This window comes from Engraulis encrasicolus, chromosome 3, assembly GCF_034702125.1.
Source record: "Engraulis encrasicolus isolate BLACKSEA-1 chromosome 3, IST_EnEncr_1.0, whole genome shotgun sequence".
Lineage (NCBI taxonomy): Eukaryota > Metazoa > Chordata > Actinopteri > Clupeiformes > Engraulidae > Engraulis > Engraulis encrasicolus.
The window spans coordinates 39,735,558-39,759,591 of record NC_085859.1 but is presented as its reverse complement, the minus strand read 5'-3'; the positions used below and the strand labels follow the sequence as shown (position 1 = coordinate 39,759,591).

General features: G+C 43.0%; 3 protein-coding genes and 1 long non-coding RNA gene across 5 annotated transcripts in view; 2 read left to right on the top strand and 2 right to left on the bottom strand.

Annotated features, from left to right (window-relative positions):
- Positions 1 to 1,591: 1,591 nt before the first annotated feature.
- On the bottom strand, positions 1,592 to 5,532 carry spring1 (SREBF pathway regulator in golgi 1). The gene is made up of 5 exons (XM_063195393.1): positions 5,440 to 5,532; positions 5,191 to 5,347; positions 4,733 to 4,884; positions 4,488 to 4,601; positions 1,592 to 3,353 (listed from the first exon to the last, which is right to left on the bottom strand). Exons 1-5 carry the CDS (start codon positions 5,530 to 5,532, stop codon positions 3,270 to 3,272), a joined length of 600 nt encoding a protein of 199 aa, XP_063051463.1. The 3' UTR covers positions 1,592 to 3,269.
- rnft2 (ring finger protein, transmembrane 2) lies at positions 5,474 to 17,138 on the top strand. Of its 2 annotated transcripts, none has more exons than XM_063195389.1 (10): positions 5,474 to 5,565; positions 6,781 to 6,864; positions 7,007 to 7,515; positions 8,176 to 8,252; positions 8,360 to 8,460; positions 9,261 to 9,414; positions 12,506 to 12,655; positions 13,540 to 13,605; positions 15,372 to 15,473; positions 16,251 to 17,138. In XM_063195389.1, the coding sequence occupies exons 1-10, from the start codon at positions 5,531 to 5,533 to the stop codon at positions 16,383 to 16,385; spliced, it is 1,413 nt and encodes a 470-aa protein (XP_063051459.1). In that variant the 5' UTR covers positions 5,474 to 5,530; the 3' UTR covers positions 16,386 to 17,138. The 2 variants fall into 2 exon arrangements, with proteins under 2 accessions (XP_063051459.1, XP_063051460.1); XM_063195390.1 differs by lacking the exon at positions 5,474 to 5,565 and adding an exon at positions 6,348 to 6,438.
- LOC134446111 (uncharacterized) lies at positions 16,793 to 18,864 on the bottom strand. Its single transcript, XR_010034377.1, has 2 exons — positions 18,187 to 18,864; positions 16,793 to 18,063 (listed from the first exon to the last, which is right to left on the bottom strand). It is a non-coding gene; the product is annotated as an uncharacterized LOC134446111 (long non-coding RNA).
- A 151-nt stretch (positions 18,865 to 19,015) lies between these two features.
- The window catches only part of fbxw8 (F-box and WD repeat domain containing 8), a 26,354-nt gene continuing 21,335 nt past the window's right edge, over positions 19,016 to 24,034 (top strand). Inside the window, exons 1-5 of the mRNA XM_063195386.1 lie at positions 19,016 to 19,541; positions 19,633 to 19,737; positions 19,878 to 20,042; positions 20,158 to 20,246; positions 21,235 to 21,392. Coding sequence (XP_063051456.1) covers positions 19,104 to 19,541; positions 19,633 to 19,737; positions 19,878 to 20,042; positions 20,158 to 20,246; positions 21,235 to 21,392 — 955 coding nt within the window. The 5' untranslated portion in view covers positions 19,016 to 19,103. The remainder of the gene's footprint in view (positions 19,542 to 19,632; positions 19,738 to 19,877; positions 20,043 to 20,157; positions 20,247 to 21,234; positions 21,393 to 24,034) is intronic.

Here is a 24,034-nt window from a genome sequence, read left to right as displayed (position 1 = left end):
ACCGCTGGAAACTGGAAATAAGTGTGTTAGAACTCCTTTTTAGTTAGTTGTTGGGATGCATCTGGTATCTCATCAGAGTCAGTAAGTGGGAGAGTGGGGGATTCCCCTGAGAGACACGAAAGGAAGCACCTCTGACCTAGCCTGATTATCATCGACTTTCAAATCTCTTCGAGACTTACTAACAGTTAACGTTTCCCAAATGGCATGGTTGACCCACCTCCCTAGGTTTGCTACTGGTTGACTGGGGTCCGACAAAGTGGGCGGAGTTCCCTTTTTATCGGGAGATCAGAAACGATTTTATATGGCTCTTGGCCTGACTAGAAGCAACGCTGAAGGTGTTGCATCACTAGGACGTGGCCTGGCTACCTCTGCCCCACTTTGAGAAACAGCAGGGTGTGAGCATGGCATGACTGTCATGACTAAAAAGCAAGCGAGGAGCTTATCATGAAGCTTTCCTCATTCTTTTGTTTGTCTTTGTTCCAATACATCACACCATTCGGTCGTGGAAACAACAGTCATGTGGCTGATTGATTCATTTTCTGAGAAATAGGGCCTCTAAAAGCTTTGGCTGGGTCCAGGACTAAGACGGTGTTTATACTGTACGTGTAGGCCCAATGGATCTTTTTGAAAACCATGGTTTTGGCCTTCCGTTTCCGTTTAAATCTGAATATCAAAAATCCAGCTTTAACAATATCCCAGTTAGGGGGCTAAAACGCACCTGTTACAATGGAGCTTTTATTTTTATCCACATGCTGCATTTACACGTAAACAGATGAAAAAATATCCACATTTAAAAATATCCGGACACGTGTAAACAGCACCTTATGCCTCTTTTTTTAGGCCTACAGCTCGACAGTGCGATTTAGCCGGCACTTTTTGCTTTACGTTTGGGCACGACACAGCTCAATGGAAGAGCAAAAAGTGGCGGCCGAGTCATGCTTTGTCAAGCTGGAAAAAGAGGCACAAGTCATTTAAAAGGACCCCCGCCCAATACATACAATGTAATGATGACGACCCAGTTCTGAGCACACACTCTCCCTAGGCCTCTGGCAGCTGACCCCTTTGTCCCCCTGCATGTATGCATCCGTTTAACCACAAGACGCCACGGATGCCTCTTTTCCACTGCCGGTTTTCTGGTAGGACTATAGCTCAACAAAGCGTGACTTGGCAGAAAACTTTTTGCTTTTCCAATAGGCACGACTGAGCTCAATCGTAAGGCAAAAAGTGACTACCAGAAAACAGACAGTGGAAAAGAGGCATTGGTATTGCAGATACACACACTATAGTTGTGGATTGCAGAGCTTATGTTACTTAGTTAGCCTACAAGACAAGTTGAAGGTGAAGATTGTGCACATACCAGGAGAAGGCTGACTGAAATTCCGGAGTGAGGAGTCTCTATATACCCCAAACCCCCCTTTTCTTTGTTGGTTTATTTCATCACAACATTATGTTTTTGACCTCGTCAGTCTTCATCATTCTGAAATTCTGCATTCTGCATCTGATAAAGACTGATTTAGACAAAACTGATTTTTAGAGTGCAGACTCCTCCCTCCGAAAATACTTAGCCTACAAGACAGTGACAAAGTTTACATGGATCGATCACAGTTTTATTAAATTAATAAACAAACAAATAAACAAACAAACAAAAGATTCACGTTTGTGTTATAAATGGCATTTGTTTCTGTAGTTTGCAATACTCTCCCATAGGGCAGTAACAAACCTGATTGTTGATAACCATGTCATCTGTTTGAAATACACAACGAAGCATCCCTCTTGCAATGAGATGGGGAAACCAAAGACCACACATCACAACCCAGACATTCGTTGACAGATCAGGCTTGATCAGAAACCCAGACCTGGGGTGCAAGTCAGACTTGTTCCTCCCATAATCTCCTGTTGCTTGTGGACTCTTGAGTGAAGGTAGAGATGGCGTCCGCGCCTTTGACTTACTTGGGAAATTCCGCTCGGTGCGTAATTCCAAAATAATGATGCCGTGTGAAGGAAAAAGGAGTAGAACACAGGAGCTTGATGCTGTTCAGTGAAACTGTATTAAAAGCCAAAAATGAAGAGAAGCCAAAACAGAAAGTGAGATGCAAACGTTTCGGGTCTAGCCCTTCATCAGTGTTCCTTCCTCATCGAGCACCTGTGTCCGACTCCTTTTTTCTTCACACTGCTTGTGGACTCTTGCCTTGGTGTTGTCCCCGTCAATATCGTTTCCCTGCTGTCAACCTGGGCAGAGAACTTTTTAGGGGGCTTTCCCCCCATTCAACATCCTGATTGCAAATGAGAAAAATTACCTTTGAATTGTGCTTCTGTAAGGTATTTGAATAAAACTTCAATCATCAATGATGTTGAGCAATGCGTCACAAGTTCGAGGAGAAGATTGTGCACATCCCAGGAAAAGGTGCAGGACAAAGGCAGACTGTAGTTTTCAGAGTGAAAAGTCTGCAGACTTAAAATCCTTGGAATCTGATGAAGACTGATGAAGTGGAAACATAATCCAGCCATGAAATAATGACAGACAACGAAAATGATCTTAAGTATACGGACTTCTCACTCTGGAAACTACAACGTGTCAGAACACTACAACCAACAGGAAATGATGGGAGGAACTAGCTTGACCACAAAGTCCAAGAGTGCATCCCAATATGTGACCTTGCCTCCTCCACTTGCCTCCTCCACTTGCTTCTCGTCATGATGACATCACTGACAACAGCATTATATTTCAATATCTTGCAAAAGCTCAATTGTAAAGTCTTTTTCTCATTTGCAATTGGGATGGTGAATGAAAAACAGTCCCTCAAAAGTTGTTGTGGCGAGGCTGACAGCTGGGAAACTTTATCGTTTTCTCCACGGAGGAGGGGCCAGGAGGTGGGACGAGGAGACAAGCGCAAGTGGAGGAGGCAAGGACACATATTGGGATGCACCCCAGGTGTTTTTCTGAACACCAGCTGCTGCTATATGGGTGCTGGAGTGACACACATGGGACTTGTCCCTAATGAGGTAAGAAAAAACAAATCTATGCTTTTATGCACTTATGAAGTGTAAACTTTAAGACATCCTTTTTAAAACTTCCTCACCTAACCTGCGGATAGCGGGATGAGTGATCGGATTTTTGAGTAAATGTTGGATCCAGGCTCAAAAGGACAGACACACACGAGGCATGTACATCATACTGTCAAAAGTCCAGACTGTTGTGTGACATTCATTCATTCTCCTTCATTATTTCACTGGATTTTGTGTTTCTTGTAAGACGGACCGACTTGGTGTCATATGGGCAGGAGTTCTGGTGGACTTTCCCCATAGCAGTATTTGGCCTGTGGATTCCTGTAGGTATTCTCATGTTGAACGCTCTGATGGTGAGTGGAGGGCATAGAGACACATAATGGGAGAGAGCATATTGAAAGAGCACATTATACACACAGTCTTCAAACTATGGGCCATACAGTACCACACACACACACGCACACGCACAATAAGAATATGTACATGAGAATAAAAGGCACAATGCTGGGACAGACCACATAGGAAGACTGTTGTACTGTTATTGCTTCTGTAATTAAAATGGCAGCTTTTATTACTATGGTATCACTAGAGAGAATGGATACTCTTGGAATCTCTGGTGTTACCGTTGGGGAACAATAGGAGTGCAGTAATTACACAGGGAACGTATTGTTTTGAACAAGAAAATGTGTATACTGCAAAATAGGTTGCTGTATTTTGGACAAATTTTGGACATGTGTCAAGCGCTTCTTTTCAAAAGGGACAAAAATATATCCAAAAGGGGAAACAACTGGGATTATTATGCAACTGCGATAAAACCCAGGCAGCGGCTATTGGTAGTTTACAAGATGTCCAACTTTGGTTGTCTTGCAAAGCAAAATGCAATGTGCTGCTGTAATGGAGGCTAACTAGCAGAGTTGGCGTTGAACGTTAGTAAAACCTCCCTCCCAGAGCCTCATACAGTGTAGATGCCATTGGACCGGGAGACTAGTCTCTTGGTCCAGCGGTATCATGCTGTGACTCCCATAGACGTGGTGGCGAGTTCGCGCCCCCGAGGGGGACGCAGTGCGCAGTAATACGTCGGGTTACACTGCTACTGTGTTTTCTTTGTAACAACACTATTAAATCCTGTAACATAGTAGAAATATTATTTAAGTCAATCAAATATAAATGTGAGGGCAACCTAGTGATCTACTACGAGATGTGAACACAAGGTAGGAGAACGTCTTCTCCTCACACTGTTTACTTTAGCATAGTCTCTCTCAACGGGGGCTCTACAGCCCCCCAGGGGGTGTTGGAGAAGGATACAGCTGAGTGGGGGCTAGGCTTATTTACCATTGAGGTGCATTAGTCTATTTTATTTTACAATACTAAGGGGGTGTTGGTAGGCTTATGATGAGGTCAAGCTGGCGTTGGGAGGCTTGTGATGAGGCCAAGGGGGCATTTGTTCTAAAAAGGTTGAGAACCACTGCTTTAGCACGTACCTGTGAGGACGTCCTGCACTTGGCCAGGCAGAGTTCAAAATGGTCTTCTACTGCGGTGAAGAGGTTCTGAAATCCTTCAGCTGCCCGATTCAGGAAACGTTCTAAAAGAGGTTGCTGTTGGGAAGTACAGACAAATGAGCAACACATTTCAACCACCAACAGAAATGTACAGGTAGCAATGGGCTCTCACAGTGTGTAATAGAAATGCAATTGAGAGCATGAAAAAGGAGAGCTGGTGGGGTTACCTTGTCAGGTTGAAGGCAACATGATACACAGTACTCGTAGATGCTGCAACATCCGTTTGCAAGGCAGCTTTTACAGATGTACTGGCGGGAGCTTGGTGCATTTACATTGCAGCAGCCATTCACCAACATGTCTTTACGCTCACATACATAACCTATGGACAAAAAATAATTTAGAGTTGAACTGAGTCAAGTCAGTAAAGTCAAGTCAAGTCAAGTCAGCTTTTATTGTCACTTTCTACATACGTACAAGTCTTACGGAAAATTAAATTATGTTTTCTCTCTATACCATGCCAGGACATAGACATATACAAGACTGGCATTTTACAGACATAAAGTGCAAGACAGGACAGGAAACAGTGATGGACTGGTAACAATAGTGGTCAATAATAAATAGAGTCCACAAGAGAGTATGACAATACAGTTATTATTGTCCCATAAAATACACCAGTTAGGCCTACCTATCTCATCTGTCAGAAGAATTTTGCCCTGTATTGAATTCCTGCATTGTGTGATCTGTCTGCTGCTGTTGCCCAAGTTGAATCGGACCTTCCATGGAATGTGATGGTCGGGGTCCCTCAGTTCCAAGAGGCTCCGGTCTCCGATGCTTCGCTCCTCCTGCGTGAGCAAGAAAGATGGAGCTCAGCTTTGACATATTGAAAGTGTCTAGTTTTGTGATTTAAACATGACAAGGGGAAAAAAACACCTACCCGCTTTAATGTACTTGTGAGAAAGTAGATCAGGGACAGACCAAAAACAACCCCCAAGACCCAGCGCTTCCTCAAGAGTCTGCGTAACACCATGGAGACGTTCTTTGGAATATGTGCCAGGTCCAGGTAGCTAACAGATATTGAAACTACCCCAGCTCTTTTCTGTTCATACAATAAGCTATACAATGTCAATGCCTCTCAACCCTGTGACGTTTAGCGTTATTACAGGTAGCAAATACCATTTGATCATTAGCTGACACTTCGATTCACAAGCGAGAAAAAAGCTAACGTGAGCTAAGACTTATTAGCTTTCCTTATCAGCTAAACACTTAACTGAATCCCTGTTTCCGTGCAATAAAACGATAGTTTTCTAACCCATTTTAATAAAACACCAAGACGACGTTGTCGTTGTGAGTGCACTCTCTATTGTATAGATATGCCGATAACATTTTCAGCGGAGTAAACAAGAATGTACTGTCATAGCAGTTCAAATATGTGTCGGTATTTATTGCTAATCACAATTGGCTAACAGTTAGCCAGGTCTTGCTATTCACTATTTTGCATAGATTTTTGTAAGCAATACACTTAAACGTTGTCAAATGCTTGAAAGGCAAAATACTGTAAGGACAGACGTTTCTTCTTCAAACGAGACCACTTAGCTGTGAAGGAACTGTCAACCCTGCACTGTCGTTAGCTACCGACGGGTTAAATGTATTCTGTGGCCTTGTCCGAGCTGCATCAAAACAGTATCCCAAAGTCCTTGTGGGAAACTGTCCAAACGAGTTCTGTGACTGGTTGGAAGATAGCAGATATGGGAAAATGGAGATTCCCGATTGGTTCGGTAAGGACGTCACACCAGGAAGTTAATATATCGCACCCGCCCCTCTTTCTTTTTTACATTGTTGCCTGTTGCAGGTTGGTAGGCAGCTAGACAATGCTGCAGTTGTTGCGGTGTGCAAAGCAAATACAAAGAATGTGCAACTTTATGTAGCATGTACGGTAAGCAGGCACCATAAAGTATAAAATTGTCTCGGTGTCACAAAGGCATCGACATAACTACTCCTGGTTAACGTACAATATTGCTAGTTAGTTAGCTAACACCGTTAGCATATTTAGATAGCCTGTATACTATGCACCCAACCAACCAACCGCAGTGTTTCGGTCTGTGTTGTGAATTGGAATAGCTTTCTCCACGATAAAACATTCTTCTAATTGCGTATACCGTAGTTTACTTTGGTTAATATGATTTAGTGCCTTTCGTCAGCTATTTCACCATTTCATGACCGCTTTGGTCAACAGAAATGTATGGTCATTCGTTCATTCCTGTCATGTCATGTTCAGTTTTGGAGCCCTTGCAGACAGACTGGGTGCCACTGCCATGCAAAGACGACACAGCAGCAACACCGATGGCATGCCGCCAGAGAGGTTTGTTTGTGATTTTACGCCATTTCTTCATCTGAGGGTGTATGGTGCAATTTTGAAAATTGTCACTGCTGTTTGTGATGTTGTCATATCAATTACCATGCATCCTAATCTTTGCCCCCAAACATGCCATCCTCTGTCACAGGACCAGGAGCCAAACACTAGGCTCTGAAAGCAGCCTGGATGAAGGTGGAGTGTTTGACTGCCTCAAGCCAGACTCCCCCACCACCTCTCAGCAGCTCTTCTCCGGCCTGGTCGGGGTGTCCACCGCAGCCGTGACCTCGGCCCCCTTCCAGGCCGCCGGGCTGGTCTTGGGCTCGCACCCCGATGTCTTCATCCAGATGACCACCTCCTCGTCCAGGGAGGAAGTGGGTTCTTCTCACCGTGGCGAGAGCCAGCCCTTCCTGCCCCGCCAGGCCCTGCACCATCACCACCACCACCACCACCCGCACTTCCACCAGAGCCGGTCATCGCTGTTGCACCACTCGTCTTCGAACTCCTCTGAGCGCCACAGCAGCCGGGAGGAGGGGAGCGAGGACCCCTCCACCCCTGCGCCCGCCCTCTCCGAGCTCAAGGCCGTGGTCAGCTGGCTACAGAGGGGCATCCCCTTCATACTCATCCTGCTCGTCAAAGTCTGTTTCCAGCACAAGCTAGGTAAAGGTGGCATGCATTGTACACTCCATACGTGTGCGTCAAGTAAGGAGTCAAGACGCCTTTGACATGGTTAACTCAACGAAGAGGTCACCTGAACAAGATATTTAAGTTACACGTTCATTTTCGCTTTCAGTTTTTTCAGTGTTGTTAAATTCACAATATGACTGACATTCAAAATTAACCCAGTTGGAAATGGCAATGCAGTCTCTGCTCCTCTGAAAGGAGACTCACTTTTATCTGGTTGACAACGCTGGACTGATAGTTGCCACTTTGTGTACAGATGCACAATAATATCTTAAAATCGAAACAGTCAGTCGACATTAAGAATATACTATGCAGTTAGTTTTTTTCCCTCAGGAATTTAAGCCAAGACTTAAATGGAAGTTAAGTGGTTTTCAATAGCATCTACGGTAGCACTGGTACTTCTTCATCGAGTAGACTGTTACAGGATTTTTTCAGCATATCATTTATTTGATATTTTAGTGAAGAGATGACAAGAAATGAGTGGGAGAGAGAAATGGGGCAGGGCTGGGAAATGACCAAGACTGTACTCGAACCTGGGTCCACTCCACATGGGCATGCAAGCCCAAATGTGGGGGCTATATTGTGCTGCACTTCAGCGTTCTCCGCATCTTCTAATATGTCATTTTTGATTTTCAGGTATTGCTGTGTGTATTGGAATGGCAAGCACTTTTGCCTTTGCCAACTCTGCATTCAAACATCAGGTGTCTTTACGGGTAATCTTCCCCAGCATACTTCTTCAACTTCATAACTGATGTCACCGTTGAAGCCAAATTTGTGCATGATTTTGTGTTTAGTAATCTGATTTGAGATCTGTTGACAGGAAGAGCGGTCTGTCTTTGTGACCTTGTGGATCATGGTTTTCCTGACGGGGAATGTTGCCTATCTGTATTACACCTTTAGTTCAGAAGAACTCTACAACAGGTAAACTAACCCCATTAAAAACAATCATCTACTCAACATCTCAAAACTATCTCATAACCGCACCACAGTTTTGTGTGTGGCCAGGGGAGTATTCCAAGAACATGGTTAAGTGCATGAAGTGGTAAATCTCATAATACAGTGGTAGAGATAGACAGACAAACAGACAACACACCCTCCTTAGCGGAGGTAATAAGGACTCCAGCTTCTTGTTTTACCGGTGGATGATTTGCCACTACCTCAAGGTTAACTTGACCTGAGTATTCCAAGAACCTGGCTCAGTAGTAAACCAGGTCAAGTTAACCTTGGGGTAATGGTAAATCACCTAATAGAAGAGCAGAGAATCCCTATTTTCTTAACTAAATGGCACCTGTTGGCTGGGTATTAGCAGGTTTACCACTTCCTGTAGGTTAAAGATTACTACTTAGCCAGGTCATGCTCTCCTGATGCTCCCTCCGTTGATAGCCCTTATTGTTTATTCTTTATTATTTATTATTCATATAATAAGTATCCATCTTGTGTTTTTCTATTTAGTTTAAAAGTTCATCATTTCATTTGTGTTTGTGTTTTGTTGTACATTTGTGTTTTGAAGTTCATTTATGTTTCACTTCATCATTCCTTCATCTCATTTTTTATTTTTATTTATTTCTACCATCCATCCTGGCGTTCTCCCAGGTTTATTTTACCATGTGTCATCTTGCTATGTGAGTATTTTCCCTTGTACTGCATTGCCACTTTCCAACCAATTTTGAGGGCCTTCACAAATCCACTTACGATTGTTTTCATTCTTTTTTTTGTTGCAGCCTTATATTTGCAAAGCCAAATATCAACCGTTTCGACTTCTTCGATCTCATTTGGGTTGTTGGCATCACAGACTTTGTATTGAAGTACGTCACCATTGGACTGAAATGCATCATTTTGTTTCTACCCAAACTCCTCCTGGCTTTCAAATCCAGGGTAAGAAATATTCATGACAAATCATTCTCAGACTTCAGTGATGAATTGATGTTTAGCATTTCCAGTTTTAAGAAATATGTGATATATTCCTGCTTTTAATGCACAATTTCATGATTCATTTTGTCAAGTACAATTTGTTACTGTCAGGTAAATTTCCATTGCCTTGTTGTCCAGCATCACCTAACAAACATGGCAGTCTCAAAAACAAACACACATGCACACCTAACCTCGCTGTCAGCATTTAAGGATGATTGTCAACCCTCAAGCCAGGTATTTTTCCGGTTACATAATTATCTGAGCACTGACCTCTTTCCATGGCGGTGTCAGTAGTTTAGCCAACTGTGATCCAAGGGGGTGACGGAGTTTACCCGTGACGCCCCTCTATAAACAAGTCCAATCAATTGAGGGAGGCTGCGTGTCAGTGTGATCTCATGATGTCTCCTGGGGAGAGCTGTGGGATGAGGTCATCGCTCCCCTGGGCCTCCCCCTCTCCTCTCCTCTCCACCTTGTTTATGGGAGAGAGAGCGCACGTCTCGCTCATCCTGCCACCCACCTACCCACAGCTCCGCTCCTCACCTTGGCTTCATAAGTTCTCCCCTCTCCTCCTTGTTTATGGGAGAAAGGAACCTCATTCACTCACTCCATCCGCCCACAGCTCTGCTCTTCAACTTGGTTTAAGCACAAGTTAGACTCTGTATTTGGCAGTCGTTTACTTTTCTTTGCCAGTTGGTACATTGGAGTTGTGTGGCTCAGGGCTGAGTGCTGAGAGACAATACCGCTTGGACACCATTCCATGTAATGTGGAATAAAGAAATATCTAATGTCTAGGCACCAGTGCTTGATAAACAAAACTTAACAATACAGGACATGTGACTTATCATTAGGACATTTGGAGACCTAGTTTTGCTAACTCCTTGTGGGATTGATGCTGCTTTCAAGGCCAGGCCTTAACTTTATAATGTGGAACACATTTTAAATGCTGATATCCTGGCATATTTTTTCTGGACACCACTCTGAATTCTAGACACCTAAAATGCAAGCTTAAAGTTCATTGGAAAACAAAAAAATAAAAAAGGCATGGGTAAAAAAAAAGCTGAGTAGTGCTTTAGTCTTTGGCCCATGCCCAATTGTAGTTTGGATGCTCTAGGCCTGTAGTTCTCAACCATTTTTGAACAAACGCCCACTGGACCTCATCCTAAGCCTCCCAACGCCCCCTTGACCTCATTATGAGCCTATCAACGCCCCCCCTTACTATTAAAAAAATGTAAATGTACTAATGCCCCCAATGACAACTAAACACTGCCCTCTCTCAACTGTATCAATGCCCCCTAGGGCTCCCCAATGCCCCCTGGGGGGCTCTACCGCCCCCGTTGAGAAACACTACTCTATGCCTACAGAAGGAAGGCAAAGATAAATTGCCTAGTTGAAGAGGTCGGTCACTCCTGTCAGGCAGTTAGTAGAGCTTCCAACAAGAGTGATTAATCGCTGTCAGGCGATATCCATCCGCTCATTATGCATCCTCGCATGTTTGTTTGCGTGGGACGATGATGATCAGCAAACGGAGCGCTGCTGGCGGCGGTGGGTTTGTAATTTTGTTATCGAAATCTGTTCATGTGTTTGTGTCTTTGCTGGGGACTTAATCATTGTGCAGCACAGAGACACACACTGTCAGTGCTGCTGCCCCTCGGCGAGGGGTTACTGAGGTGAGGAGTGGCTCCCGCAGGCTGGTGCTGATACAGAGAGAGAGAGAGAGAGAGAGAGAGAGAGAGAGAGAGAGAGAGAGAAAGAAAGAGGGAGAGAGAGAGGAAGAGAGAACGAGAGAGAGATGTTGAGTTGGGGGTGGCAGGTGGCAGGAGTGGCTGCCAGCTCGCTGTGCACCATGGGTGAATTGCCTATGCCGCTGAGAAGCAGCAGAGCTCTGGAGGCGGGCCAGGCCTGTGGCCGACGTTTCTGCCGGTTGGCTCCCAGAAACAACACACACACACACACACACACACACACACACACACACACACACACACACACACACACACACACACACACACACAAACAAACGTTGAGCATGTGTATGAATCTGCTGGTACACTTACTCGCACTTTGACTAACACACATACTCAGTTCCGGTATGAATATCAGTGTAGGTAGCGCCTGTATCAGTTGGAAAAGCCCTCTGGCTCTGCTGTGATCTCTTGCTCAACAGTAGATATTTCTCTGGGATGTTTGCCAGTTCAGATGAAGATAGCTAGCTTCTCAAGGTGGCCTAAAGCTTACATACAGTAGTTGACTGCGTACTTGCAATAAATCTGTATTTAGTACATTCTTCAGAATTGTGTTCCCTCACTCCCTTTTTCTCCCTTTTTGTTAGTGTTACTTTTTTTGTTGCCCCAGTAGACTTTCCCTGTTTGTTTGTTCAGAACAAAACTGGTTTAGCCCCCTCAAAGAAGTGTTTGAAGTAGAATCTTCTCCTCCATAAACTTTCTTGTATCAGTTAGCTCCTTTTGCAAGACTGTTTCCTTGCTTTCCTTCCTTCCATGCACGATGCATCCTGGCATCAAGGTATCTGATCAATATATCAGCTGATCTGATTTTTCTTACGCTCTTTGACACTCATTCTCTGAAAGTAAATGTTGCGTTCTGCTTCTCTTGTGTAGTATCTAGTTAGATGATGGTTGCATATCCTTTTTCTGTTTTGCCATACACCTGCATATGTCATATCTGATATAACTGTTAAAACTGACAGATATAACTGGTATCTGTTTAACCCATGGATGCTGGATGTTGCGCAACATTGGCCCTAGCGCCTGGAGCTGCATGACGCAACATTCAGGCTCATAAGATTTGAGACAATTTTATACAAATCTTGGTATGTTAGAGCTGAATTAACACATTCTGATGCAAGATGAGGGTCTTAGTGTTTAAATGCAACTTATTACATGTTTGATGTGTGTCAGATGCTGAGATATTTAGGTTTTTATAGGCTGAGGGCAACTTTCCCAACAAGCGCTTAGGCATTCAGCAGCCTTTTTTCGCAGGTGCATTTGGCATCAATGGGTTAATGTGTTTTCATGCCCTCATCTCCCTCCATCTCCAGGGAAAGTTCTACTTGGTGATTGAGGAGCTGAGTCAGCTGTTGCGAGCCCTGGTGCCCATCCAGCTGTGGTACAAGTACATCATGGGGGAGGACCCCTCCACCAGCTACTTCCTAGGGGCCGTGCTCATCATCATCTACAGCCTCTGCAAGGTACTGTAGTGCACCTGCTGCTGATTGGTGTTAGCCAGGCCATGCCCTCCTAGTCAGGCCAAGAGCAATGTAAATATCGTTTCAGATCTCCCGAAAAATCTGGAATTCCACCCACTTTGTCAGGAACCAATGAACCAGTAGCAAACCAAGGAAGGCGGGTCAACAATGCTATTTGGGAAACGTTAATTGTTATGCTCTAAGTCAGATCAAGTCTCGAAGAGATTTGAAAGTCAATGATAATCAGGCTATCAGGCTAGCTCTGCCTGGTTTGTTCAGTGTGGTCTAGGGGTGTTTTCATGCTTGGTCCCTTTTAGACATTGAAGTGAACTCAGACCTGAGACACAGCATTTTTTCTGTGCATATCGTGAACGCTCCAAAGCATATCCAGACCCCTTGGAAATGAACCATACTGGGACCTTTGTGTCCTGATGAGTTACACCTGTGACTAGGTGTTAGAGAGGAAAATGATATGCACATTCATGAATAATGCTTGGAAATACTGCAAATATATGAAAATCAAAAAAGGGTGAACTGTTCCTTTAAGGGAGGTTTGCCCATGCAAGTTAAATTCGTAGATTTGCTATTTCGCTGAACACGGCAGAACATATATCCAGATTAATGTGAGATCCGATGCAATCATGGCACCCAGTTTTTGGAAGGATGTTGGTTTGAACCACAAGAGAAATAATCTCACTTTCAGTGTGCTCCACATCCTCCACTAACTTCCTTTCCATTCATATCAGTTAAAAGTTATGGAAAAGGTTTTTGGTGAACGTGACTATCTTCAACAATTTTTATTCAAATATCAATAATGTGTTTGAGTGGATTCTATTGACCACTGTGTTTTGTAATTTAACTCTAACTGCAAAATGCTTGTGTTTCAGTCCTTTGACGTCTGTGGGAGAATATCCGGCATCCGTAAAGCTTTGGTCATCCTCTGTGGCTCACAGGTATTGTATTGTATTGTATCTGCTAACCTTACATTTACTGTCATTTTTGTTTGGAAATTCAAAGACCTATGCATGTCTGTTACGTATGGAATAGCGGCCGACGAGGTGTCCCGATATCAAGGGAAATAATGGACGATGCGGATCATTTTAACAGCCCGACGGCGCAGCCACAGACTTCGCCAAGTCCATTTTCCCTTGATATCGGGACACCTCGAAGGCCGCTATTCCGCTTCTCACCCGGTTACCAGCATTTAAATATTAATTTATTAATATGTTGATCTAAGGCTTCGTGAGAAAGTAGATTAATCACTGCGCTTGGTACGTTGCTATGTGCACCACTTCCTAATTTAGTGAGACGCGCCTCTATCGGAGGCATGTAAGGACGTGTGCAGAATGTTGGGGTGACTTGACAACCAAATGCGATAGAATAGACCACTGGGTTTTTTACTTGACAACCAGATGCGATAGAATTAGTAACAGGGTCTTGACTAGACAACCAGATGCGATAGAACCAATGACGCGGTCTTGGCTAGACAACCAGATGCGATAAAAATTAGTAACGACACAAGTTAGAAAAGACGCAACTTGGACGCCCGCACGCCCGTATGACATCATAGGTGTCCTGCTACCGGGGAATAAAGGACACCTGCTCAGCCAATCAGAAGACGTTCCATCTGCTCACCGGGTGATAAAGTAGAGATTAAAACTCTTCTTGGAACTGAGAGCATTTCTGACTAAATTCCATATCAATAAATCTAAGTGCATCAGCAGTTAGGCATGCCAGAAGCATCATTGAGGCCAAACAACTGTGCCATAGCATGCAAATTTGTTTGTGCAGTCATAGCTTGCATGGCAGCATGTTGCAACACTCCTCAATTGCCGACCCAAAAAAGCTCTGTTAGGCGAATTATGTACAAACCCCAACTCCGATGAAGTTGGGACGTTTGGTAAAACGTGTTGGATTTATCAAATTAGAAATGAGTACATATGTCCCCCAAAACAATATTTTTTCTCGGTTTTAACACGTAATATGTTGTCTTTTCACTATTCTCCATCTAATGAATAGATTGAATGTTTTGAAAATGATAGCATTTTGATTTTATTCACTGTTTACCAAACGTCCCAACTTCATCGGAGTTGGGGTTTGTAGTATGATGGATAAAGCGCATTCCAGTTGATGTGCAAAGGTGATTAATTGAGGAGTCTGATTTTACCTGTGGTATCAACTGCCTCTGGGTTAACCAAACTACACTAGACTATCAATATACCCCCATTGAACTATACAGCATGTCCCTGCTGTCAAACCAGGACATGCCTAAAGTCTGACATATCAGTCGTCTGTCATGTTAGCCTGGGAAATCCCATGCTGCCTGATGTTAAGAAGTATTTAATCTCTTAATTCATATGGTTGTGATGTTTTTTTCTATCTGTACTGGCCATGATGTAGCCATAGAAATATAAATGTATTCAATCAATCAATCAATCCCATGCTGCCTTGCATAATCGTTCACTTGTGATTAGGTCCAGACCAACTTTTTGAGATTACATATGGCACATTGAGGGCGGCAAAGCAAATTCGAATGTGTGCCTTTCATCCAGTTACAAGTTGATGAACAAGTTGATGAACCTCTGAAAAAAATATTTAAGATTTAAAAAACAAACAAAAAGCGTGTCTGCTGTAGTCCAAGACGTTCACTGGTGGTGAGATTTCCCGTCTTGTTTGTTTTGTCTCATTTCTTTTGCTTTTCTTTTGGTGCCACATGCAGAGCTACGGCATGCGGGCCAGCAGTCAGCAGTGCAGTGAGGCAGGAGACGTGTGTGCCATCTGCCAGTCTGACTTCAGAGACCCCGTGGCTCTGCTCTGCCAGGTATGTCTTTTATCCTCCCAGCCCCAGCCTCGCCTTCAGCTCCACCACCACAGGCGTGATAGCGACGAGGTGGTGCTTAAGCACCTGCCCCTTTGCCCTGATTGGAATAAAATGCCCTTTTTGAAATTTCTTATTAAAAATGTTTTTTGTCACAATGTACCATGTTGACATGGTAATCTACACTTGCTTAATGCCCCGATAGCCTTTATAGCCAAATAAGGCAGCCAGGAGTTCCACATGCCCACATGTTCCACATGTTCAGCACCTACCCCCCAAAATGTCTGTGCACGCCACTGTCCACCACCACCTGCAGTACTCACTGCATCGCTCTCGCACAAGACCAATCACCACAGTGCAGTAGATGCCTTCCTTTACCTTTCCACCGTAGCTTTGCCTCTAGGCTAAAGCACTTCAAGTCAACTGTACAGTAATAATTTGCTATGTAAAATACAATGTGATTATGATGCTGATACGACATACCAACACTGTCAGTTTTCAATTTGCATACCTGAGCAAAATTGCATCAGGACAAAACTTTTTATTGGTTGATTGATTATTGATTGTCAATGAGTTCGGTACCAAAGCCTTTCTTTTGGCCCAGTGTGTTGCCTGGTCACAACAGTGTAATAACTTAATTTTGAGTTTCAGTAGTAAGCTTGTTTTTTTCTATCATGCCGCATATGTGCAAAAGGCTAGCTACAGGTGATTTCCGAGAAACAGTCATGTTTTCCTCACTTTTGACTTTGGCTGTCCCTTCTTGCCTCTTCTTGCCCCCAGCATGTCTTCTGCGATGACTGCCTGTGCCAGTGGTTCGATAGAGAGCGCACGTGCCCGCTCTGCCGCTCTTCCGTCATCGAGACGGTGCGCTGCTGGAAGGATGGCACGACCTCGGCACATTTTCAGATCTATTAGCCTCCTCTAATCATTCCTGGGGTGGGGGGTCGCGCACATAACCATGCCAATTTCGACAGTCAGTAGAAGGTCCCCACCCACACAAGTTACGGCACTTCTGACTACCCAGACAGTAAGTTTTAGTCACTGATTGAAATCGATGTGCAGTTGGCTGATATCAGTACAGAGTGAGGAACAAGAAACCTTTAACTTCTACAGTGAAAATGGTTACACTGTATTTTTTGTGGGGAAAAAGTTTGCATACTCCTTTTGGATTTTTTTGCTTCTTTAAGTTATTTTTTTCTTTTTATTCATTCACTGGCAAGCATGATAACGTTTCGACGTCTCGGTTCGGAGGAGGAAGACAGAGAGGTTGAAACGTCATCATGCTTGCCAGTGAATGAATAAAAAGAAAAAAATAACTTAAAGAAGAAAAAATCCAAAAAGGAGTGTGCAAACCTTTTTTCCACAAAACGTTACTTTTTTGTTCAGCACCAGAGGTTGTGCCCAAGTAACTATAAGTGAATGGTTATACTGTAACCACCAGTTACATTATACCAGTCTGTCATACTACTCTCTGCATAATGTGCATATTACTGTACACATTAATTGCATTGTTGCACAGAAATGTTGTGTTTGTAACTCGTTCAAAAAGTGGAAAACGTGAACACGTTATGTGAATGTTATCAGTACTTTTATTTAAAAGCATCATTGTCTATGATTTCAGCTACTCTAAACATTGTAAATAATAAAAATGGCAGGTATCAAGTGTAACAGTCTTGTCCAGTGTATCTAATAATATAAACAGCTTTTACATGGTCAAAGGTACAGTTAACTGGAAAAACGACACAGTTGCACATTTTTATAAAAGCATTATGTAAACATTGGCATGCCATTTGCTGCACAGTTTGAAACACTGGCACAAAAGTTTCCAAAGCCCTTTAGAGAAAACTTCTAGAAAACATTTCTGAAAATGTTTATCAAAATTCATCTTTTAAAAACCTATCATACAAATCAAACCAACAGTACAGAAACATCACACCAAAAGTCATTGGTTGTTATATTGTGGAGAATGAACCGGCAGAGCCATTGTGATTGCTTATCAAAACATTTCAGTGCATTCATTGTGCAAATGAAAGCTTTTCATCCATGTCTTACACATGGTCCTAAAACCTTCATTCAGCTTCTCTTTCCAGCTTATTCCGTCAATGAAGTCATAATAGTGCACTTAACGTGTAGCATTGGATATAAACATCTTTTTTCAGCAGTGGACAGTAAATAAGGGAAGCTTGAGAAATGTTTGTCAGATTTTCCCCTTTGCAAACACCAAGGGAGCATGACCTCAGCTTTGTATATATTTAGTCTCTCTTGTGTATAATTCAACACACCACTTGATTTGCAACGACCTATTCAACGAAACGGAATCGATCATGCTTGCCTCCAGTGACAGTTACAACACGACAGTGAGGGGGAGACAGACATCAGATGACGGATGCCCAGCAGTTATTCTGGCGTCTAAAACAAAAAATCGGCGATGCTCGTCCTGCCAGAGTACATGATCAAAGGCAGACGTCCACCCCGTGCGCCACGACCCAGGGCAATCCTGTCTGTCTGAGATGCGCCCATGTGGCGCGCCACATTTACTCTTATGTAAACAGTCAACAGCCGCCTGCGCGATTCCTCGTGATTTCAGGCACATCTGGGTGAAAAATAAATACAAACAACTGTTGGTTACGCACCGTGAATACAGTATAATAGCAATGGTAGAGTATGATGTCATTCTACTCCTGTTGACTTGAGGACGGTCCGAGGTGAGGCTTACCTGTTGCTGGCTCCAGAGGATGCTTAGGTTGCACTATTACGTTTACAGTCGCTTTCTGACATACATGATGACCAGTGCTACCTGTATTGCAGTGCACATTAGGTGAAAGTGATTAAAGGCTCGCTCTCTGCCCCGATCGTTCCCCATACTTCCTTTTTCTCTTGTCATGCGCTTTTTGTCGAACTGGTCTCCGATGCGCCTCAGGCGGGATGCGAGCGTCGCCGTGCATGGTGTAGATCTGTACACAGAAACTGTTCCGCGAATCACTGGCAGCGCGTGATCTAATGGCAAGCAGCACATATTCCCCCCTCTTTGAAATAAAATATCCAGCCGTCCGTGTACCTTCCACCTTCTTCGTCTGGACGGCGATCTGCCTATCTGTTCTGATCAATTCCTCAATGGGTTTGTTTCTGTGTGCTGTGGGCTATTATTTATTAAAGTGTCACATGATGTAGAGGGTTTACATCATCTTCTCCCAAAAGACACGGGTGATCATTAACTCTTCAAGCCTCTATCCTGATTTGCCCTCTTTGTGCGATATTCAGTCCACTGTCCGAATAGAATGGGCAGTTTGCAATGATGTCGTGCGTAAAGCGCACATACACAAGCACACTGTTGGCCAACCACGCAGTGTTTAAATATGAATTATATGAATTAATATACGCTGTTCATTTTATTTTTTGGTACACCACATGCCTGCTTCAAGGCAAGTTTTTGATTGTTGAACTGCCATGGCACCATATTAGTCTATTTTCCTTAACAGACTGTGGAACCATTATGTTTGAGCAGTATTCTACCCGGAATGGGTAAAGGGGCGCACTGTCCATTTGTTTTGGTTTTGGGGCATGCAGTGCAAAATGTCTCGGTGCTAAAATGTATTTCTGTCAATAGACGGTGAGTGGCATAGCTGAACTGTAATGGAAGAGGACGAGTTAGTGTCCTTCAGGGAACGCTGGAAAAGAGAATTGCAGAAAAACTCTAAAGGTGAAAGTACTAAACCGCGAGTTGTAAGCACTCAGTCCAGTGCATCAGATGGGAAATCTGCCTATTTTGACGACAGTTACAAAGACAGTTTTTCATTGAAACATGAAGCAAGGAATTGTTCAGCGTTTTCCAATAATTCAAATAATTCAAAGCAAGAGGTTACGCAATCACACAGTAAGGAGAGTGTGCACCACCAACCCCAATATGTGTCTATAGCAGAAGGATTATTAGATGGAAGGACAAGTCCACTCCTGGACAGAATTCAAGCGGAGAGGACGCGAAAAAGGCATCAGCGCGACCGCGCAGAGGAACTACCTCAGAAAAAGGTTCATACGGGGAAGAAATTGCTGGAACAGTTCATCCAAGACTTGGTAGGCTAAGATGCAATTGGTATTGATTATGTTAGCGTGTTGTCTGTTGTTGGTGTGAGCTTGATCATTTTTTACGCCTTTATTCAACCAGAACGACATTAATGACATTCCATTCTTTGATGTGGAACTGCCCTATGAGTTGGCACTGAAGATTTTCCAGTTCCTTGACCGACGCGACTTGGGCAGTTGCGCGCAGGTAGGCTAGAACAGCTCGATGAAGTGCTCACCTGTTAAAGTAGAACCTTACGAGTTCCACAAAGCTTTTATTTGACCAAGTACATGAGCTATATTTTCTTCTGAGTAATGAACCAAGTGATTTTATCACCCGTGCCCTAGGTAAGCAAAGCTTGGAAAGTATTGGCAGAAGACGAAGTGCTGTGGTACAATGTCTGTCAGAGAGAGGGATACCATTTCGGAGCTAGCGTCTCCGACTCACCCTGTTGGAAAAGTAGTCTGCGGGATTCACGGAACTCAGATAAACTAGTATGCTCTAACTGGAAGGTAAGCTAATAGAACAACAACATTTTTAATTGGCTGAATGTTTGTAGGCCTATGTCAAACATTGGCTGGTGATGAGTGATTTTTGTTTGTCTTTATTCTTGATTCTTTATTTAAGAATCGAGTTGGATCCATCAGTCAGCTCCAGTATGAGTTGGGCAAGATCCTGTGTGATGTCAGCTGCTGCAGTGGATATGTGTTTGCAGGGTAAGTGGAAGTTGACTAGTATTTGTTTATTCCCAAATTCATGTAGAATATGAGCCTTTTTCTAACATTGTGTGACCTGTTTTTGTTCAATCTGTTCATTTTCACAGCTGAAAGTGCTACCAAGGCTTTGAATATGCATTCAAATATCTGATGAATATGATTCTGTCTATTGTTCCATCAACTGTGACATTATAATGTGGAAAAGAGTGTATACAAACAAAAACAAAATACAGTAGGGCCTAACTGTAGCCTGGCGATAACGTCATTCATGCAGACCGGCCAGTCGTCATGAAGTTAGAGTGCCATCTTGAGTATAGTGGTGTTATAGCTTGTGTTTGGGAAAACAAGCTGAAGATTGCCTGTGGCTGTGAGTGAGTGCAGGATGAAAAGCGCCTCCTCTTCCCTGAGAGGGTAGTAGACAGTTGGCAGTCTGAGAGAGCTGCCACTCTAGTCCTCTGGCCTCCAGCAGCCCAGTGCCAGTCCTGAGCTCTGTCCAGTGCAGCCTCTCCTGAAGCACTATGGCAGATGCTACAGAGACGCCCACACCGCCACTGCCTGAAAGCCCAGCTCCACTCCCACTGAGTGGGGCTCAGCTGCCTCAAGAACCCCCTAATATTTACTAAAGACAAAAAAAAAACAATGATTAAAAAAAAAAACACACACACAAGTAGCATCTTCTGTGTTAAGGGTGACAGTGAAGACACTATGCTATACACTATGCTCGGTGATAGCTTGATCGGTTGATTAAAAAAAAAGCCCTGTTTGAAGAATAGCGGAGATATTTGCATAGATGTCTTTCGACTGAAAATCATTGTCAACCCATTCCATATGTTTTGCTGCTGGGTTGAATATTAATTTCTTTTGTGTAATTTTTTTACATTATGTTTTTCACTCCCTAGCAGGTTTTTTAAGTTCAATTACGGAAATCTTCATATTCATAATATCAGTACTGTGCGGTCTTGGTCATCATGTCAATCTCAATGTGCAGGTACACCACAGGTGATGTGCGCCTATGGGACACCCATCACTGGGATTCAGGGGCGTCCTACCTTCGACCCAGCCACGCAAACACAGACGCTACCCCCAAACCACACGTCAGCCATGTCCAAGTGAACAGGACAGTGGCGGCGGCTGCATTTGAAGATGGTAGGGAGTGATGCTCTACATTATGTCCATTCTTTAAAGGTCCACTATGTAAAATGTGTGTGAATATTTGCAGCTACCATCAATTTCATGTCGTAGCGTTTTCTTGAAGTACACTTTTTCAAATATCTTTTGTTTTTGCTTGCTGCCATAATCACATGAAGGGTATGTTTTTTTATTATTTTGGAGAAGGGTTATCCTGTGCAGTGAACCATTGGTGTCTTACTTTATTAGTCCATTCATCAGTGTTGATACTACAGAGATTATAATACAATCATAGTTCACAGACAATATGGTGTGTTTCAATAATTAAGAAGATATAAGAACAGAATGTTGGTATTGTTCAGAGAATGCATTGTATAAGAGACTGAAGGGCTGGCCTCTTCTAAATAGGTTCTTTATAGCCATCCCTTTTAGGACTGCTTAATTATGAGAAAATTATGAAAATATTGCGATTAATTCAGTCAATATTGATATCACAATATTTTTAGACAATGTTTCTTTTAAAGACTAAACAATTCACAATCTTCCCTCCCTTCAGCAGTTGGAGTGGTGGGCCATAGAGAAACATACAGTGGTGTTCTGCATGAGTGTTTGGTAGCAAGTCTGCTTCATGCTTGCAATGGCTCAAGTGGAGGGGAATGCATTGCGGTTAGCGTAACCTACCTTTTGGCATTATAGAAAAATGACAAAAATATTGTTTAAAATCGATATTATGAAATTTGATATTGTTTGACAGCAATATTGATATTACGTATTTATACAATATATTGCACAGCCCTAATCCCTGCGGTAACTAACTAACCCCAGGACTTATTCCCTATGCAATGCTCAGTCTCCCCTAGGATGATGACTTCAATGTGTCTGAGACAACATAGTCAGCATAGATCAGTAGCTCTTGTGGCAACAGAATCACTTCAACTGGTTATTTATGATGTGCTCTTGGCATTGATGCCACAACAATACTTGTGGGTTTTTTTTCTGTCTTTCACATGTAAAGCATGTAACCAGATTTGTAAAATAGCTACCGGTACAACAACAGTAACTCTAGTAATAATACGATTATTGACATTGCCGTTGCCAATTGCTGAAGAAGTAATTCACAAGTACTTTGAAGTCATTCACAGTAGTAATAGTCAATTGCAGCAGTAGTACAAGCAGTGCTGTCTAGAAAACTGTATTGGACTGTGTGTGTGTGTGTGTGTGAGTGTGAGTGCGCGTTCGTGCATTCGTGCGTGTGCCTCTGTTTGAGTATAATTGTGAATGCTTATCAAAAGGCATAATGAGCATTGGTATTTAGCAATTTACCACACCACAGCATTCTTCATATTACCACGCATTCATTCACGTGTAACAAAACAAAACAAGCCTAAGCCTCTTATGCTAGGGGTCCCTTCCTCGTCTTACTCCCGCTGTTTCTCTAATTGAGACCAGTGTGTGTTTGCACTCGTGGTGGGGTCCCGATAGCACAAAATATCATAGAGGTTTTGTGCATCTCCTAGTAATTACTGCCTATTTGAGCTGATTTAATTCGGTGACACCATGACCCCCTTTTCATTCCGGACGCGGCTAGACAAAAACAGACAGGAAGGGATAATATAATGAGCGTGTCTCTCATTCGATCCATGGTGCACTGTTTTTTGAAGGGAAACTGAGTAACTGCTGGGTTATAATCAGATATTTAGCATGGAAATTACCCATCAGTGTTTCAAAGTATTATCCTGTTTGCCAGTGCATTTACATCTGATTATTGTCATTATGCTGATCAGTCTGTGCCGTGTTGGTTGCTTGTCAGTGTCAGGCTTGTTACCTGACAAAAAATGCTTGGTTAATTTCTAAATGCGAGAAAAACTAGACACTACATTATTATAATGTGCTTGGCCTGTGAAGTGCAAAGGATAAACAACACTCTTCATACCACAGCCGATAATGTTATCCATCTGGGTTTTTGTTTGTAAAATTGCTACAATATTATATGTAAAAGTAGAATTATTACAAAAAATAGGTGATGTCTTTTAAAAAAAGCCAAACAAAAACAAAAATGGCACATTGCTACTTCAATCTGTTAACCCCTTAGCGCAGCACCTATGTTATAACCTTACTGTCACCAAAATTGTAATGTCTATGTCTTAATCTGTTACTTAAGGCTCTCGGCTCTGTCATAGCAATGTTGTTATGATGTAGTTAAGTATTTTCAGCAAATAGTGAATAGGCCCGCCGGCGACCCCATCTGCAGTAAGAGGCGACGGATAATGGCATCAGTACTTTCACACTTTATGAGCATATTGAGAGACCGTCTCCATATTTTTCTCCCGTTTCACCTGTGCGACAGCCAAGGTTTACTGGTCAGGATTTTAGGCTTAAAAACAATGTGTGTGTGTGTGTGTGTGTGTGTATAGGTTACAGACTCAAGCTAGTAGCCAGTGAGTAAGGAACTTAACTTCTCATTGCTCCCTGTGTTCAGGCATAGGCTGGAAACCCCCTGCTCCACTCAAGTGTGTGTGTGTGATTCCTTAACCAACAGATGGCATACACGCCAAAGACAACTTCCTTTCAGTTGATAAAGGAATTTAATTTAAGTGGAGAAAAATCTGTTGTGGAGTCAACTCCATTTGTATTTTTGTCAGAGAGCCTTGGATTTCTTC

Bases quoted from the DNA above. Each gene is read 5' to 3' on its own strand.
- spring1 (XM_063195393.1), bottom strand. From the start codon at position 5,532: ATGGTGTTACGCAGACTCTTGAGGAAGCGCTGGGTCTTGGGGGTTGTT. The intron at 5,348-5,439 runs GTAGGTGTTTTT...TTGCTCACGCAG, and splicing joins TCACAAGTACATTAAAGCGG to GAGGAGCGAAGCATCGGAGA. The intron at 4,602-4,732 runs GTAACCCCACCA...ACTTCCCAACAG, and splicing joins GTTGCCTTCAACCTGACAAG to CAACCTCTTTTAGAACGTTT.
- rnft2 (XM_063195389.1), top strand. From the start codon at position 5,531: ATGGAGACGTTCTTTGGAATATGTGCCAGGTCCAG. The intron at 8,253-8,359 runs GTAATCTTCCCC...ATCTGTTGACAG, and splicing joins AACATCAGGTGTCTTTACGG to GAAGAGCGGTCTGTCTTTGT. The intron at 13,606-15,371 runs GTATTGTATTGT...TGCCACATGCAG, and splicing joins TCATCCTCTGTGGCTCACAG to AGCTACGGCATGCGGGCCAG.